The 18,527-nt window shown below is 46.8% G+C and overlaps 1 protein-coding gene across 2 annotated transcripts; it reads right to left on the bottom strand.

Annotated features, from left to right (window-relative positions):
• Positions 1 to 2,363: 2,363 nt before the first annotated feature.
• Positions 2,364 to 14,387, bottom strand: LOC109869773 (cytosolic sulfotransferase 3). 2 transcript variants are annotated; one of them, XM_031803894.1, is made up of 8 exons: positions 14,032 to 14,387; positions 13,031 to 13,169; positions 12,783 to 12,911; positions 12,355 to 12,455; positions 10,757 to 10,883; positions 10,462 to 10,559; positions 3,216 to 3,390; positions 2,364 to 3,092 (listed from the first exon to the last, which is right to left on the bottom strand). In XM_031803894.1, exons 1-8 carry the CDS (start codon positions 14,038 to 14,040, stop codon positions 2,980 to 2,982), a joined length of 891 nt encoding a protein of 296 aa, XP_031659754.1. In that variant the 5' UTR covers positions 14,041 to 14,387; the 3' UTR covers positions 2,364 to 2,979. The 2 variants fall into 2 exon arrangements, with proteins under 2 accessions (XP_031659754.1, XP_031659755.1); XM_031803895.1 differs by having other exon boundaries at positions 13,031 to 13,193; positions 14,032 to 14,289.
• Between the last annotated feature and the right edge of the window lie 4,140 nt (positions 14,388 to 18,527).

Raw genomic sequence — 18,527 nt, 5'->3', positions numbered from 1 at the left:
ATAGACCACATTAACTGGAATGACATTCACTCTCACGTGTGAAAAAAAAGACCCATTAGCCACACCTCCAACTCTTCTGATAAGCTGTCACCACTACATTGCCCCTGCCGCTATTGAATGTGCATGCGAATGAGTTGTTGGTGTCATGCGCTGACCATAGAGAGCATTTTATTCTCTATGATTGGTTAGGTCGGGGTGTGACTAGGGTGGGTCATCATGGGGATTATGTTTCTATGTTGGCCATGTATGGTTACCAATCAGAGGCAGCTGTTTGTTGTTGTCTCTGATTGGGGATCATATTAGGCAGCCATTTCCCCTTTGTGCTTTGTGGGATCTTGTCTATGGATAGTTGCTTGTTAGTACTATTGTTAGCTTCATGTTTCGTTTTGAGATTTATTGTTTGATTTTGCTGTGAGTTTCAATAAGAAATAAAAAGATATGGAACCCAGATCACGCTGCGCTTTGGTCCAGTTATTCTAACGATCGTGACAGAGGAGGTATATTGGGAGAGATTGAGCGAGGAGTGGGCAGCGAAAGTTGAGGGGAGTGAACCAGAGCCAACTCCCCGTACTCACCATGGGGAGAGTGTGACCTGTCAGGCACCATGTTTTGCGGTGATACGCACTGTGTCTCCAGTGCGCATTCACAGCCCGGTGCGTTCTGTGCCAGCTCCTCGCACTTGTCGTGCTAAAGTGGGTATCTGTCCAGGACGGGTTGTGCCGGCTCAGCGCGCCTGGTCTCCAGTGCGCCTCCTTGGTCCAGGATATCCTGCGCCGGCTCTACGCGCTGTATCCCCAGTGCGCCTTTACAGCCCAGTACATCCTGTACCTCCTCCCAGCACTCGCCCTGAGGTGCGTGTCACCAGCCCTGTGCCACCTGTACCGGTCCCACTCATCAGGCCTCCAGTGCGTCTCCACAGTCCAGTACATCCTGTGCCTTCTCCCCGCACTCGCACTGAGGTGTGTGTCACCAGCCCGGTACCACCAGTGCCGGGTCCCACGCATCAGGCCTCCACTGCACCTCCACAGTCCAGTACGTCCTGTGCCTGCTCCTCACTCTCATCCTGAGGTGTGTGTAACCAGCCCGGTACCACCAGTGCCGGCCCCACGCACCAAGCTTCCGACGACAGTTCCCAGTCCAGAGCTTCCGGGCGACAGTTCCAAGTCCAGAGCTTCTGGTGACAGTTCCCAGTCCAGAGCTTCCGGCGACGTTTCACAGTCCGGAACCTCCAACGACGGTCCACAGTCCGGAACCTCCAACGACGGTCCACAATCCAGAACCTCCTACGACGGTCCACGGTCCAGAACCTCCTGAGACGGCCCACGGTCTGGAACCTCCAGCGACAGTCTGCAGTCCAAAGCCTCCAGCGACAGTCTGCAGTCCAGAGCCTCCAGCGACAGTCTTCGGTCCAGAGCCTCCAGCGACAGTCTGCGGTATAGAGCCTCCCGCGACAGTCTGCGGTCCTGAGCCTCCAGCGGTGGTTCTCAGTCCAGAGTCCCCGGCGATGAACCATGGTCCGGAGTCCCCGGCGACGATCTACGGTTCGGAGTCCCCAGCGACAATCTACAGTCCGGTTCCTCCGGCGACGATCCACGGTCCGGAGCATCCGGTAACAATCTCCGCACCAGAGCCGCCATTGAGGATAACATATCCTCGAGCGGAGTGGGTGCTTCGCCCCGCACCGGAACCGCCCCCGACGGTAGATGCCCACCCGGACCCTCCCCTATTAAGTCAGTTTTTGAGTCCGGAGTCCGCACCTTGGGGGAGGGGGGGGGGGGGGGGGGGGTACTGTCAAGCCCTGACCATAGAGAGCTTTTTATTGTCTATGTTGGTGAGGTCGGGATATGACTAGGGTGGGTCATCTAGGGGATTATGTTTCCATGTTGGCCAGGTATGGTTCCCAATCAGAGGCAGCTGTTTGTCGTTGTCTTTGATTGAGGATAATATTTCGGCAGCCATTTTCCCTTTTGTTCTTCCTAGTATCTTGCCTATGGATAGTTGCCTGTTAGTTTTATTGTTAGCTTCACGTTTCGTTTTGAGATTTATTGTTTGGGTTTTCTGTGAGTTTTATTTAGCAATAAAAAGATGTGGAACCCAGATCACGCTGCGCTTTGGTCCAGTTATTCTAACGATCATGACAGTTGGAAGCAATTTAGAAACTTTCATTAAATAAAAAATACATTATTTGATTTCAGGCAAATTAAATAAAGTAGGTTGGAAGAACCAAAGTGTAATTTTCTATCATTCTAAACAGTAGAATCACTTCAGATGAACAACAGCCCCATCCCCCTTTTTACAGTGCAAGTGTCAGACTTTTCACAGGCATAGTGAACATACAGCTGAGACAGTTGTGAAACGTGGAGGGTGTGTGTATGTGCAAATTACTGGCTCTTTAATTGCTTTGGGTCATAAAGACATTTCATAATATTTTAAGTACAAGTACATGAACATCAATATATTACGTTTAGTCATACTGTATATAGTATACGAGTAGGAATTGTTACAGTTTCAAAGTATGTATATTTTTGAAACAGCATAAAACAATGCTTGATGCTTAACAATGCTCTACTCCATTTACATATTTATTACTGTATCGACTCTCACTGTTTTTTCTCAGACACTGAAAAACAGACCAGGCAAGAGGATTTACAAATAGCTCACATTGCTAAGAATGTACTGTGCAGCATGTCCTCATTTTACCTTTGTTTTTAGTTCTCAACCTATAGCTCATATCTCAAAGTAGCATCAATCATTCTCAAAAAATGATATTATAAGACACTTCATGATCTTTTTCATTCACACTCCAGGATATGATACGATATGATCCTCACCCTGTATATTTCAACACTATAGCCCAGTTAACTGTGGACAAATGGAAGACTGACACCCCAGCCAAGCCTATCGTAGGTCTATGTGCGCCAAATAAACAATCAATCAACCTGACCACAAACAATCAGACAATCAACTTGACCACAACCCCTAGACTACAGTGCGGAACTGTACGGTGGTGTTCTTCATCTTCTTCTTATAGTCTTCATCAAACTGTTCATTCTGGGCTACAGTGAAATGGTTCTTCCAGTCACCAACCTTTCCTGAAGAGTGGGAGATTGGGAGAGAGAGAGAGTAATGAGCAAAGAAAAGGTGGTGGACATAGAGAGGGGAGGAGGGAACGACTGACAGAGAGAGAGGTATAGGGGAGAAATGGAGAAGTCTACCTTTTCGCATGAATGGAGAGATCTTGAAATCCATGATTGGAACGGTGGAATAGTTGGCCATGCTGTTCTTCTTCATAGTATCAAACTGCACTCCTCCTCTCACCCTCTCCTTTTCCTCTGCTGAAGGAGACAAACCTAGGAAGGAGCACAGCCTGTCCAGCTCTCTCCCCGTATCCTGCAGGAAAACACACACTGGATACTGTACTTGTAGTATTATCTAAAAGTATTATCTGCCAGTCCATGTTGTCCTGCATCTGAGTGAGGACAATCCCTAGCCCAAAAGACGATGCATGTGCTGATACCTTTGTCTTAGCGTGGGGACGGTACTGGGCCAGCACTCTCTGTGGGTCCAGGTCTCCATTGACTTTCTCAAACGCCGCATGTTGCATGTGACCCAATGACCAGTCATTCCCTTTGGCTAATAATTCTCTTATGGGTTCGGTTTTGTCTGAAACCTGTGGGAGGAACTTACCCACGTATGTGACCACGCCTAAAAAGGTCCTAACTTCAGCCACGTTCTGGGGGAGGAGCATGTATGTGACGGCACTGATCTTGTCCTTGTCCGGTTCTATTCCAGCTGCACTGATTCTGTGTCCCAAGAACAAGACCTCTGACTGTGAGAAGGTGCCTTTTTCATTGAGTGTCAAGCCAGTGTCCTGGAGTCTAGTCAGAACTGCTGTGAGTCCTCATGTTCTGCTCTGTCCCATCCGCAATCAAGCACGCGTCCGCGTGGACTATGACTCCACTTTGCCCATCCAACAGCTGGGACATGCGTCTTTGTAATTGAACCGGAAGCGATTCCAAATGGCAAAACGTTGAAACAGTAGCGGCCAAACCGTGTTATAAACATTGTGAGTGCCCTACTCTCTGGTGACATCGGTATCTCCTAAAATCCTGAGTGGTATCCAGTTTTGTGATGACATGTGAGCCATCCAACTGGGCCGGCGACTGTTCGATGTGTCTCTCTCTGCAGAGTGCCTCATTCAAGTTAGTCATGTCCATGCAGATCCTTATGTCCCCATTGGCATTTGGGAACCATCACCGTCCCTGCACACCAGTCAGTGGGACTCTCTATTTTAGACACAGCCTCAATTTCTTCTATCCTCCCCAATTCATCCTTTACTTTGACCAATAAAGGGATAGGCACATCGCGGGGGGTGGTAATGGCATTGGGGATGTCATCCTTCTTGAGGCAGATTTTGTAGTCACCTTGTAGTCTAGGAATTTCTTTTTCAAAACTTTGATTGTCAGACAGCTAAAAGTGTCCTCTCTTGTGACATTTCCTGCATTCCTCATCCTTTCCTGGGCAATCTTTCTAGTTGTGGAAAGGGGATTTCCCACATTTGCCACAAACGCTTGAACTGGTTACTGGCCCTGTCCGTGATTGTTTTTTCCACGTCTGTCTCTGTGTTCCCCTCAGGTTTTTTAGCACGGTATGAGAACGCATATATTTCCTCACTCTCTTCACTCTGTCTGCATAGAGCTTCCTCTGCACAGCATTTCCTGCTGTTTTTTACTGTCTCACTGCGTGATTTACAGCTTTGGACAAGGTAAGCTGTGAATCCAACTATAACTTCAGAAAGTTAGATATGTCTTATTCCCACTAAAATCTGATTTTGGATCAGTTCTTTCCTGAGTGAGCCAAGCTGTCAAATTGACAATGTTCCGCTAGCTTGTGAAGAGCTGTGATAAAGCTGTCGGCGGTTTCACCCAGCTTCTGTTTGCGCACATTAAACCAACCTCTCTCAAATATAATGTTGTCTTGTCCTACGAAATCTTTAAGGGCACTGCAGTTAAGTTTCTCTTCCTCAGTCAAGAGTGAAGCCTTTAATATGTCCTCGGTTTCATCACCCATAGTGTAAACCATACAATCAACATTCTCAGCGGAGCTAATGCGAAATCTGTCAGCACTAGCCACTGGCCTGTCCAGGTTTGCGCAAGAGCGCATTGAACTTGGGAGTCACCAGACCTGAAATCCCACCAGCTTCTTCAATAGGGTCTAGCTGCAATGTCATCTGTCAGAGCAGTCATCCTTCAGGGTCTCTATGCTGCTACCTACTGATATGTTATCTCTCAGTGCATCTCTAAGGAAAAGTGGGGGTGTATAAAGGAACCACATTAGGAGAAGTGGGGATTTCAAAAAGAGTCTTTAAATACTAGAAACGCTCTAATTCTATAACAACTAGAACCACCATGGCTTGATATTTCAATTATTATTATTTTAAATATTCAATAATATTCCATATTCAATATTGAATATCATCCATATAATAATATTCAATATTGTAAAATTAATGTATGTGTCACGCCTTGGTCTTTTTTTTGTGTTTTCGTTATATATTTGGTCAGGCCAGGGTGTGACATGGGTTATTGTGTTGTCGTTTTGGTTTTTTTTGTAGGCATTGGGATTGTGGTTGATTAGGGGTGTGTCTAGTGTAGGCTTGGCTGCCTGAGGCGGTTCTCGATCAGAGTCAGGTGATTCTCGTTGTCTCGGATTGGGAACCATATTTAGGTAGCCTGAGTTTCACTTTGTATTTCGTGGGTGATTGTTCCTGTCTCTGTGTAGTGTTCACCAGATAGGCTGTATTAGGTTTCACGTTCCGTTTGTTGTTTTGTATTCATTAGTTATTTCATGTATCGTCATATTTTCATTAAAGACATGAGTAACCACCACGCTGCATTTCGGTCCTCTCTTTCGACAAACGAAGAACGTCGTTACAGAATCACCCACCACACTCGGACCGAACAGGCAGCAGCGAAGGGAGGACGTTATGGACAGCAGAGGCTTTGAGTATACGACGTGGGAAGAAATAGACAGGTGGGCGGCCGACCCAGAGAGAGTGCCTGAGCCCGCCTGGGATTCGCTGGAGCAGTGCGAGGAGGGCTATAGACGAATGGAGTCGAAAAGAAAGACACGGCGGCGCAGAGCAAAAACCGAAAAGCAGCCCCAAAAATGTATTGGGGGGGGGGCTCAGAGGGAGAGTGGCTGAGTCAGGAGATAGACCTGAGCCAACTCTCCCTGTTTATCGTGAGGAGCCAAGGAGGAGACCAGAACCAGAGCCGGTGTTGGAGGTAAGCGAAACAGAGACTGTGAAGGAGTTAATGGGGAAATTGGAGGAGAGAGAAATGAGGGAGTTGCTGTGTTGGTGCTTTTTGCATGGAATTCGCCCGACGGAACGTGTTGGGGATTTGATGGCACCTGGGTTAGCGCTCCATACTCGTCCTGAGGTGCGTGTTAGTCGGCTGGTGAAGTTGGTGCCAGCCTCACGCACCAGGCCTCCTGTGTACATCCCTAGCCTTGCACGTCCTGTGCCAACACTGCTCTCAAGATCTCCAGTACGCCTTCACGGTCTAGCCCATCCTGTGCCACCTCCACACTCCAGTCCTCCGGTAGCTGCTCCCCGCACCAGGCTTCCTGTGCGTGTCCTCGATCCAGTACCACCAGTTCCAGCACCACGCATCAGGCCTACAGTGTGCCTCACCTCTCCTGCGCTGTCGGAGTCTCCCGCCTGTTCAGCGCTGTCGGAGCCTTTCACCTCTCCTGCCCTGCCGGAGTCTCTCGCCTGTTCAGCGCAGCCAGCGCTTTTCTCCTCTCCTGCGCTGCTGGAGTCTCCCGCCTGTTTAGCGCAGCTAGAGCCTTTCTCCTCTCCTGCGCTGCCGGAGTCTCCCGCCTGTTCAGCGCAGCCAGCGCTTTTCTCCTCTCCTGCGCTGCTGGAGTCTCCCACCTGTTTATCGCAGCTAGAGCCTTTCTCCTCTCCTGCGCTGCCGGAGTCTCCCGCCTGTTCAGCGCAGACAGAGCTGCCAGCCTATATGGAGCAGCCAGAGCTGTCAGTCTGTAAGAAGCCACCAGAGCTGTCAGCCTGCATGGAGCAGCCAGAGCTGTCAGTCTGCATGGAGCAGCTGGAGATGCCAGCCTGCATGGAGAAGCCAGAGCTGCCAGCCTGCATGGAGCAGCCAGAGCTGTCAGTCTGCATGAAGCAGCCAGAGATGTCAGTCTGCATGGAGCAGCCAGAGATGTCAGTCTGCATGAAGCAGCCCGAGCTGTCAGTCTGCAAGGAGCCGCCAGTCTGCAAGGAGCTGTCAGTCTGCAAGGAGCTGTCAGTCTGCAAGGAGCTGTCAGTCTGCACAGAGCTGTCAGTCTGCAAGGAGCTGTCAGTCTGCAAGGAGCTGTCAGTCTGTAAGGAGCTGCCAGTCTGCAAGGAGCTGCCAGTCAGCACGGAGCCGCCAGAGCTGTCAGTCTGTAAGAAGCCGCCAGAGCTGTCAGCCTATATGGAGCAGCCAGTACCGCCAGTCTGCCCAGCGCCGCCAGTGCCGCCAGTCTGCCCAGCGCCGCCAGTGCCGCCAGTCTGCCCAGCGCCGCCAGTGCCCCCAGTCTGCCCAGCGTCGCCAGTCTGCCCAGCGTTGCCAGTCTGCCCAGCATCGCCAGTCTGCCCAGCACCGCCAGTCTGCCCAGCGTCGCCAGTCTGCCCAGCTTCGCCAGTCTGCCCAGTGCCGCCAGTCTGCCCAGCGTCGCCAGTCTGTCAGGATCAGTTAGATCCACCAGTCAGCCAGGATCCACCAGTCTGCCAGGATCCGCCAGAACTGCCAGTCAACCAGAATCTTCCAGATCGGCTAGTCAACCAGAATCTTCCAGATCTGCTAGTCAACCAGAATCTTCCAGATCGGCTAGTCAACCAGAATCTTCCAGATCTGCTAGTCAACCTGAATCTTCCAGATCCGCCACCCAGCCAGGATCTACCGGAGCCTACTACCTACCTGAGCTTCATCTCAGTACTGGGCTTCCTCTCAGTACTGGGCTTCCTCTCAATACTGGGCTTCCCCTCAGTTCCGGGCTGCCCCTCAGTTCCAGGCTGCCCCTCAGTTCCGAGCTGCCCCTCAGTCCCGAGCTGCCCCTCAGTCCCGAGCTGCCCCTCAGTCCCGAGCTGCCCCTAAGTCCCGAGCTGCCCCTCAGTCACAAGCTGCTCCTCAGTTCAGTGGGGTTCTGGGTGAGGACTATTAGGCCATGGTCGGCGGCGAGGGTGGATTATCCCAGGACGCGAAGGGGAGGAACTATGACATTTATGGAGTGGGGTCCACGTCCCGAGCCGAAGCCGCCACCATGGACAGACGCCCACCCGGACCCTCCCTATGGTTTTGAGGTGCGTCCGGGAGTCCGCACCTTGGGGGGGGGGGGGGGGGTTCTGTCACGCCTTGGTCTTAGTATTTTGTGTTTTCGTTATATATTTGGTCAGGCCAGGGTGTGACATGGGTTATTGTGTTGTCGTTTTTTTTTTTTTTGTAGGCATTGGGATTGTGGTTGATTAGGGGTGTGTCTAGTGTAGGCTTGGCGGCCTGAGGCGGTTCTCGATCAGAGTCAGGTGATTCTCGTTGTCTCGGATTGGGAACCGTATTTAGGTAGCCTGAGTTTCACTTTGTATTTCGTGGGTGATTGTTCCTGTCTCTGTGTAGTGTTCACCAGATAGGCTGTATTAGGTTTCACGTTCCGTTTGTTGTTTTGTATTCATTAGTTATTTCATGTATCGTCATATTTTCATTAAAGACATGAGTAACCACCACGCTGCATTTTGGTCCTCTCTTTCGACAAACGAAGAATGTCGTTACAGTATGCTCTTATAAGTAAAGGTAGCTAACGTTCAAAGACAACTCACACAACTTTGTGGGCTATACTCGGCCTTGTCTCAGGATGGTAAGTTGGTGGTTGAATATATACCTCTTGTGGTCTGGGGCCTGTGCTTTGGCAAAGTAGGTGGGGTTATATCCTGCCTGTTTGGCCCTGTCCGGGGGTATCATCGGATGGGCCACAGTTTCTCCTGACCCTTCCTGTCTCAGCCTCCAGTATTTATGCTGCAGTAGTTTATGTGTCGGGGGGCTAGGGTCAGTCTGTAATATCAGGTGTATTTCTCCTGTCTTATCCAGTGTCCTGTGTGAATTTAAGTATGCTCTCTCTAATTCTCTCTTTCTCTCTTTCTTTCTCTCTCTCGGAGGAACTGAGCCCTAGGACCATGCCTCAGGACTACCTGGCATGATGACTCCTTGCTGTCCCCAGTCCACCTGGCCGTGCTGCTGCTCCAGTTTCAACTGTTCTGCCCGCGGCTATGGAACCCTGACCTGTTCACCGGACGTGCTACCTGTCCCAGACCTGCTGATTCAACTCTCTAGAGACAGCAGGAGCGGTAGAGATACTCTCAATGATCGGCTATGAAAAGCCAACTGACATTTACTCCTGAGGTGCTGACCTGTTGCACCCTCAACAACTACTGTGATTATTATTATTTGACCATGCTGGTCATTTATGAACATTTGAACATCTTGGCCATGTACTGTTCTAATCTTCACCCGGCACAGCCAGAAGAGGACTGGCCACCCCTCATAGCCTGGTTCCTCTCTAGGTTTTGTCCTAGGTTCTGGCCTTTCTAGGGAGTTTTTCCTAGCCACAGTGCTTCTACACCTGCATTGCTTGCTGTTTGGGGTAGGCTGGGTTTCTGTACAGCACTTTGATATATCAGCTGATGTAAGAAGGGCTATATAAATACATTTGATTTGCATTTTTTTCAGAACTGAAATTCCATACTGTAATCTGTGGAGACCATGAGTAACATCTGATAACCCAAGCGATGTCTTGAGTGGCACCTTTCGCACTCCACTTCTCCGTATATGGTTCCTTTCAAAACATCCACTCCTTTCAAAAGCCCCTCTTTTCCTGAGAGGTGCACTGCACTGAGATTCCGTATCATTGGGTGGCAGTATAGAGACCCTGAGGGATGTGTGCTCTGAGAGATGACGTCGCAGCTGGACCCATCTCGGCTTCTACCTCTTGTAACGTTGCCCGCAGTAACATAGTCCTCTCTCGTTAACTAGCCCAATTATGATCTACGCTGCTAATCTCTGTTTCTGTGCCCTCCTTGCTTTGAAACAGTCTGTCGGCTGTATGATTCACGTGGTAAGTCCTTCACGTTTTTGTGATTATTAAAACCCTTCTGACACCATGTAGTATTATTTAAAATAAGGAGGCACGACAAGCTTCAGCATGTCTACTGGCCTATGCTGTGCATGTCCTACATAGGTTACGGATACCCACAAGGGACATCCTACTACAGTACTCTTCCTCACTGAAAGCTAATTCTTGAGATTATCAATATAACAATATAACACTGATATACACACTGCCTTGATGTACGTTAATGAGCTACATAATCTGCAAAGAGGTCAGAACCTTTATGGCACAGGAGGTAGTTGTTCTACTCACCTCAACCATATCCTCATAGAAAACGTAGTGGAGTTTTGAGTGAGTCTGTTTCCTCTCCCACCAGCCAGTTACATGGTCGTACCAGGGACCAAACACCACTGAGGAAAGAAGCCATGTGGACATGAGAGGATGTTAGAGAGATAGATAGAGTTGCATATATAGTCAGGAAAAATACTGATCAATAAGCCCTGAATCACAGAGCCTCATCAACATCTGTACTGTGCTATCTCTCTTACTCGTAATTGATTTGTTCACAGACTCGTTCATTCACTCATTTATTCTCTCATTCACTCACTCTTTCCATCCATGAATCTCTGTAAGAAGTTGTTCCAGTCTCCTGGCTCTGGGTCGGCCTTGTTCATGCGGTCAAAGTGGAAATAAGACACTGCATTGTCCTTGGCATTACGGGCCACATACACTATCTGCAGAGAGAGGGAGAGAGAGAGAGAAATCGTTGCAATTACAACATAACTTGATGTAAGAGTATATTATCTAATTATACAACGGGTGGGTCTAATCTTGCATGCTGATTGGTTAAAACCACATTACAGCTGGTGTCTGTTCCACAAGTTACCACCGGCTAAAGCTATGATGTTGAAATGCCTATTTACTCTGTTCTATCTCATTGCGCAATCCACTGTCTCTTCAGCCCATCCAGGCAATTTATAAACTTGATCTCCACTATAACAATCATCTAGACATTCTCACATTTCTTTTAGACTAGCATTTGTATAAACCTTGGTGTCTGTCTCTCTGACATTTGCAACATTGTTTCAATATTCAAATTCAGTCTCCAGCGGTCCCATAGTAATGAACGTGTTGGGAGTCAGGATGAGAAAGACAGGCAGGCAGCGTTTCTCAGCCAGTCTAAATCATGAATCAGCTGGTATCATTTTTATGGATATATACAAAGAAATGTCAATAGGAAACAGGTAAAATGAAGTGAAATGTAGATAGTTTGCAGTCTTTTCAGCTTCAGTTTGAAGTGAGTGTGTTAGCTGTGTTGTTGGCTAGCTCCTCTGAACAACAGTGTCCTGACGAGAGAGCATATTTTCTACATCAGGTGAAATCGTGCATCATTAGTTAATTGTTATGCATGTTTCCAAATAAATGTCACTAGTAATTCTGGATGCTCTGTTTGACATGACTGTAAGTTAGCCATAGTTGGATAGCTAGCAAGCAAGGTATAAGAAAATCGCCAACCAGTATGGCAATCAAACATTTTGAACGAACGACTGAGGGGCGCCTATAGATACAGAACAAAAAGACATAACAACTGAGTCATCCGATAGAAAGGATGACCAGCCGGCTTGGGTAGCAACCTTAGATTTTTGATGGGACTACATCCCATGGAAGGATGAAAAAGTATGAATAAATTCATCAAAATAATGTTTTTTTAATGAACATTTGTCAACCCGTTGTATAAAAGTGATAATGCCCTCGAAGCCGGTGTTTGGAGGATATGTTGGTACAGTTTGCCGGACCTCGACTTCATCTCGGGTCCAACAACACCCATGTCAATATATCCTCCTAGCACCGGCTTCTCGGGCAATATCACTTAAACAAACCACACAGAAGGAAATGGAAGAGGAAAAAATGAGGACAACAAAAACTGTTTACAAAGACTGGAGTCTTCGCAATCCACACGGAGATGCACGCTGGTTCTAGAGAGGTTTGCAAAAGTTAGTGTATTGTGTTATGCTGCCCTCCATTGGGGATTCACATTAATTAGGGATTGGGGATTGTCATTAATTAAGTTCACTTACTGGACAAAATGCAGCACAGGAGGTTTGACGATGCATAAATGTTAACCATATGCTATACCAGCAGACATGAGCAGAGTCAGATTCACAGACTACACAGACAACAAGCAGAGAGTTACATATAATGTACCCTGCAGTTCTGCTCCCAGAAGGACTTGGGCACCAACTGGACTGGAAGGTGAGTTTTGATGAGGCGAGGAGAGGTGGATAACTTGTCTGCCAGCTCTGTTCCTGTGTGTACAGAGGGGTGGGGATCTGAATCGGTTACTTTTTGGAGATAAGGATGACTTTACAGTAAAACTGCTTAATGTCATGTAGCTGGAATATGTGATTGGCACAACTTCTCACAGTATAAGATTTCAAGTCATTCAAAAAGTCCTTCAACTTTGTGACAGTAAAAACGTTGTTGATGAGGACTTAGGTTATTGTATTGTGTGTGGTGTTTTCCGGATTCTGTTTTCAAGCATGACAAAGATTTGATCTACGCAGACTTTATTGATGTGTAATCAAGATAAAGGCTTCACAGTGTGTAGAGTTATATCAGGGTTGTATTCTAACCTGGAGGGAGAATATGGAAGTCACATTCCAGGAAAGGCACCCTCTCATAGATAGGCAGTGAAGTCTGACGCTCAGGGGCTGTCTGACCAAAATACAGCAGGTCTAGAATGTAGGAGACCCATGTGGTACCTGGGAGAGAGAAAGAGGGGGAGGGAGTATGGAGAAATGGGGAGAGAGAGGCATGTCAAAGATTTATTTCTACAAAATGTTGACAACACACAAACACACACACAAACACACACACAGACCTGCTTTGGGGTAAGTGGCAATGAGGATATCATCTGGCCTGGCCTGGAAGTTTTGTATGTTCTCCCAGTTGTCAGTGAAATAGTGGGTCATGGAGACTCCATGGAAGTCAAAGAGTTTTGGTCGAGGTGGCAGCTCCATCTGTTACAACAACACAGTCCACCTCTGATCAGAGAGATATTATCAGGGAGAGTTACAATAATCAACTATTCACTAATATTCTTGCTTAATTCAAGGATATTCTCCAGGTGACAAGAGGTCCCAATTTCCACATATAATTCCTTGCCAGTTCTCTTGTCAAAATACATACAGTACAGAAAATGATAGACTGTAGATGGTCACGATGACTTTCCAAAGCACAACTAGCTGACTATTAACATTGTATGTTTCCAACATAATGAGCCTGATATGTGATCTATAAAAGATTGTTTGAATAGGCCATTTGATCTTGTATCTACAAAAGTAAGAAGCTGGTTATGTTACGTTAAAAGGAAAAGGTCTGCAGGTTTCCTGGCATGGTCTCTATAGGTAGATGGCCAGTAATTTCGGGCCAAGATCTTATCTGTACATACTTCAAAACCAGAGCACAAGCACTTTCAGACTTAGGCATGTAAAGCCTTTGTCAGTCTCATGGAAAAGATCTAAGAAAAGGCAACAATCTCTTCGATTCTATCGAATAGTCAAATGTACATTTGAATACATTTCATAATATTTGCATTGGTGTCAGTAAAAACTTTGAATAACTTAAACAACTTTATCTGCTTTTGAACCATAATGAACTTCATGTTCACCACAGTCACATTTATTCATGCTAAAATACAAAGCCATCATGCACAAATACACAATAGAAAGACATCTGCGGTATGACAACACAATTTGTGAGCAGAGAAAATAAATAAAAGTCAGTTACATTACACTCAAAATGTTGAAATATGTAAATATAATCATAAGATATATCAGCTACTGTCACAGAACATTTGAAAAATAAAAAAGAGAAGCTCACATTTTCCATGTTGAATGGAATTCAGTAGTATCCTGTTTGGCAACACTTCTCAGCTTTTCAGTCTCTACTTGTCTCTGTACAAGCAGTCCTTCTGCTTCTCCTTCCCCTGTTCCTTTCTCTTCCCTCACTAAAGGCAATGTTTTTTCTCTCCTGCTTTGGTTTATATTTTCCAACCCAGCTTCGGATTCTTATCTTACCTCCACTCCTTCTTACATAAGTTTTGAACTCTCTCTCTCGTTACTGCAACCACAGATGTATTGTGTCAAGCCACCCCCTCCATATCCTTTTATTCCCCTGTTAGTGACCACCCTCCTTCTGCTTCACATGCACACATACACTCACTCTGATACTTCTTTCTTCTAATTGGTTCTAATTCTTCTTTCCAGTGTGTAGGTTGGTTTTTATTTCATGCACACATGTATGTGTGTATTAGCACTCCTCTCACAAATTATGTCACAAAATGGGTAAGGTGACAAGAGCCTAAAGCAACTCACTTCAATAAACACACATAAGGTTTTCAGCTCTTTTGAAGCTCCCTAGATCAGAGCAACATGTTGTCAAAGAAACTGGAGAATACCCATTCTCTCAGTCCTTGATTCATTCCACGCTTGCTCTGATTGGTCAGGCTAGCGGATATGAGCAGATTTCAACAGCACAGTGGATTCCCAGAGAGATGCGTAGAAAGTCTGCATGGGTCTGGTTCTAGATGACCTCTCCTCTCTCTTGAAGTAATGCACTGGTTGGATCCTTTGTGCTCTGGGTCTGTGAATTACCACTTCATCATAATGTTCTTTAATCCTCAGGTACTTTCCCTAATTTAATTTGCCGCCCTCGTAGGCCCTCTCTTTTACCCCTCGGACACATTGTTGGCCCCTTTTCAAGTAAGCACTTGCTTTCCGGAAGACTGGACCAAGCGACCCTCTGACCAAACAATTTGTCTACTCAGAGAAGGAGGAGGGATTTGTGAAACCAGTTCTCATAAGATGTTGTCTACAGGCAACAGTATATGTTAAGGTGATTGCATGTGTGTGTGCGTGACACAAACTGAAAGTGGGAGTATGATTCTCTGAGGTATGTGCGTGACAGAGAGTATAGGGTGGAACAGAGTGAGAGAGGGAGGGGCACTCTTCCACCGCTCTCATGCAACAGAAAGATAAACAATTTTCACTCTTGCATGTCAGAGAGAAAGAGAATGTGTGCCTGTAATCAATCAATCACATCTATTCATAAAGCTCTTTTTACATAGGCAGATGTCACAAAGTGTTTATACAGAAACCCAGCCTAAAACCTCAAACAACAAGCAATGTGGATGTAGAAGCATGGTAGCTAGGAAACACTCTCTAGAAACGCAGGAACCTAGGAACAAACCTAGAGAGGAACCAGGCTCTCTTGTACCCCTCTGCCTCTAGTCCACTGGGACACATTGTTGGCCCCTTTTCAAGTAAGCACTTGCTTTCCGGAACACTGGACCAAGCGACCCTCTGACCAAACAATTTGTCTACTCAGAGAAGGAGGAGGGATTTGTGAAACCAGTTCCCATAAAATGTTGTCTACAGGCAACAGTATATGTTAAGGTGATTGCATGTGTGTGCGTGACACAAACTGAAAGTGGGAGTATGATTCTCTGAGGTATGTGCGTGACAGAGAGTATAGGGTGGAACAGAGTGAGAGAGGGAGGGGCACTCTTCCACCGCTCTCATGCAACAGAAAGATAAACTATTTTCACTCTTGCATGTCAGAGAGAAAGAGAATGTGTGCCTGTAATCAATCAATCACATCTATTCATAAAGCTCTTTTTACATAGGCAGATGTCACAAAGTGTTTATACAGAAACCCAGCCTAAAACCTCAAACAACAAGCAACGTGGATGTAGAAGCACAGTGGCTAGGAAAAACTCCCTAGAAACGCAGGAACCTAGGAACAAACCTAGAGAGGAACTTAGTTATCTTGTACCCCTCTGCCTCTAGTCCACTGGGACACATTGTTGGCCCCTTTTCAAGTAAGCACTTGCTTTCCGGAACACTGGACCAAGCGACCCTCTGACCAAACAATTTGTCTACTCAGAGAAGGAGGAGGGATTTGTGAAACCAGTTCTCATATGTTGTCTACAGGCAACAGTATATGTTAAGGTGATTGCATGTGTGTGTGCATGACACAAACTGAAAGTGGGAGTATGATTCTCTGAGGTATGTGCGTGTAAGAATGTTCTAAGATAAATACACAATGCAGCGGACTAGAGGTCAAGAGGGCTAGAGAGCAATAGAACTAGTGCTTTTCAGTTCAACATCTGATTAGGATCTGTGTAGGAATTTCAGTCCGGGACTCATAGCTACATGTGGAAGGTTTTCATTGGTCCAAATTGTCTATACATTGAGCCTGAAACGGGATACTTGGTATTTGGCCACTGCCACTCTCCTTCTCTCTTTCTTTCTCTCTCTCGGAGGACCTGAGCCCTAGGACCATGCCCCAGGACTACCTGACATGATGACTCCTTGCTGTCCCCAGTCCACCTGGCCGTGCTGCTGCTCCAGTTTCAACTGTTCTGCCTTATTATTATTCGACCATGCTGGTCATTTATGAACATTTGAACATCTTGGCCATGTTCTGTTATAATCTCCACCCGGCACAGCCAGAAGAGGACTGGCCACCCCACATAGCCTGGTTCCTCTCTAGGTTTCTTCCTAGGTTTTGGCCTTTCTAGGGAGTTTTTCCTAGCCACCGTGCTTCTACACCTGCATTGCTCGCTGTTTGGGGTTTTAGGCTGGGTTTCTGTATAGCACTTTGAGATATCAGCTGATGTACGAAGGGCTATATGAATCAATTTGATTTGATTTGATTTGATTTGCCTCAATTTTACTGCAAGGAATGCTAATTGGTCAACCACAGGCTAGGCCTGGGTAGAAACTACATCCTGTCTCTTTGTTCAGTGGAGAAAACACTGAGGACAGGGAAGAATAAACATCTACTTTCCAGCATAACAACTATGATTTGTTCTCTTTGAATAAATATATTTTTCTACTCCTGATTTTCTTTGTTGTCTGTGTTATTGAAGAATAACATCAACTGCTAAAGTGCGACATCGAGTAAAAGGTGGAACAGAGTGAGAGAGGGAGGGGTACTCTTCCACCGCTCTCATGCAACAGAAAGATAAACTGTTTGAACTCTTGCATGTCAGAGAGAAAGAGAATGTGTGCCTGTAATTAATCAATCACATTCATTTATAAAGAAACCAAGCCTAAAACCCTTAACAGCAAGCAATGTGGATGTAGAAGCATTGTGGCTAGGAAAAACTACCTAGAAAGGGAGGGAACCTAGGAAGAAACCTAGAGAGGAACCAGGCTGTGAGAGTTGGCCAGCCCTCTTCTGGCTGTGCCGGGTGAAGATTATAAGAGTATATGGCCGTTAAGGCCAGATTGTTCTTCAAGATGTTGAAACGTTTATAGATGACCAGCAGGGTCAAATAATAATCACAGTGGTTGTAGAGGGTGCAACAGGTCAGCACCTCAAGAGTAAATGGCAGTTGGTTCTTCATAGCCGAGCATTCAGAGGTCAAGACAGCAGGTGCGGTAAAGAGGGAGAGGGAGAGCGAGAAATAGGGTAGAAAACAACAGGTCCGGGACAAGGTAGCACGTCCGGTGAACCGGTCTGGGTTCAATAGCCACAGGCAGAACAGTTGAAACTGGAGCAGCAGCACGACAAGTTAGCACATCTGGTGAACAGGTCAGGGCTCCAATAGCCGCAGGAAAAACAGTAGAAACTGGATCAGCAGCATGACCAGGTGGACTGGGGATGGGGACAGCCAGGATTTATGAGATATGGTCCTAGGGCTCAGGTCCCGAGAGAGAAAGTGTGTACTTAAGTTCACACAGGACACCAGATAAGACAGGAGAATTTCACCAGATAGGACAGACTGACCCTAGCCCCCCAGCACATAGACTATTGCAGCGTAGATACTGGAGGCTGAGGACACTCTGTCTGTGGACACTTTGGCCCTGTCAGACAATAACCCCAGATAGGGCCAACCAGGCAGGATATAACTCCACCCACTTTGCTAATGCACAGCCCCCACACCACTAGAGGGATATCAACAGACCTCCAACTTACTACACTGAGACAAGGCTGAGTATATGAAGATTTCCTCCACTGCACAAGTCTGAAGGGGCTTCAAACCGGACAGGAAGATCATGTCAGTGACTCAACCCACTCAAGTCGAGTATTGCAAAAAAAGCCTGGCACGATGTGACGCACCCCTCCTAAGGACGGCATTGAAGAGAACTAGTGAGCGACTGACTCAGCCCCCGTCATAGGGTCAGAGAATCCCAGTTTAGGGAGGGGAGCAGTCCAGGCAGAGACAGCAAGGGCGGTTCATCACTCCTGTGCCTTGCCATTCACCTTCACACCCCTTGGCCAGACTCAATTATAGGACCTTCTGAAGAGATGAGTCTTCAGTAAAAACTTAAAGATCGAGACAGAGACAGAATCTCACATGGATAGGC

The sequence above is a fragment of the Oncorhynchus kisutch genome, linkage group LG24 (genome assembly GCF_002021735.2).
Source record: "Oncorhynchus kisutch isolate 150728-3 linkage group LG24, Okis_V2, whole genome shotgun sequence".
Lineage (NCBI taxonomy): Eukaryota > Metazoa > Chordata > Actinopteri > Salmoniformes > Salmonidae > Oncorhynchus > Oncorhynchus kisutch.
This window is presented reverse-complemented; position numbering and strand designations above follow the sequence as displayed.

Excerpts from the sequence above, each read along its gene's own strand:
- LOC109869773 (XM_031803894.1), bottom strand. Across the intron at positions 10,884-12,354 it reads TCTGGGAGCAGAACTGCAGG|ATAGTGTATGTGGCCCGTAA; the intron begins GTACATTATATG and ends CTCTCTCTGCAG. Across the intron at positions 10,560-10,756 it reads GAGATTCATGGATGGAAAGA|TGGTGTTTGGTCCCTGGTAC; the intron begins GTGAGTGAATGA and ends TTCTTTCCTCAG.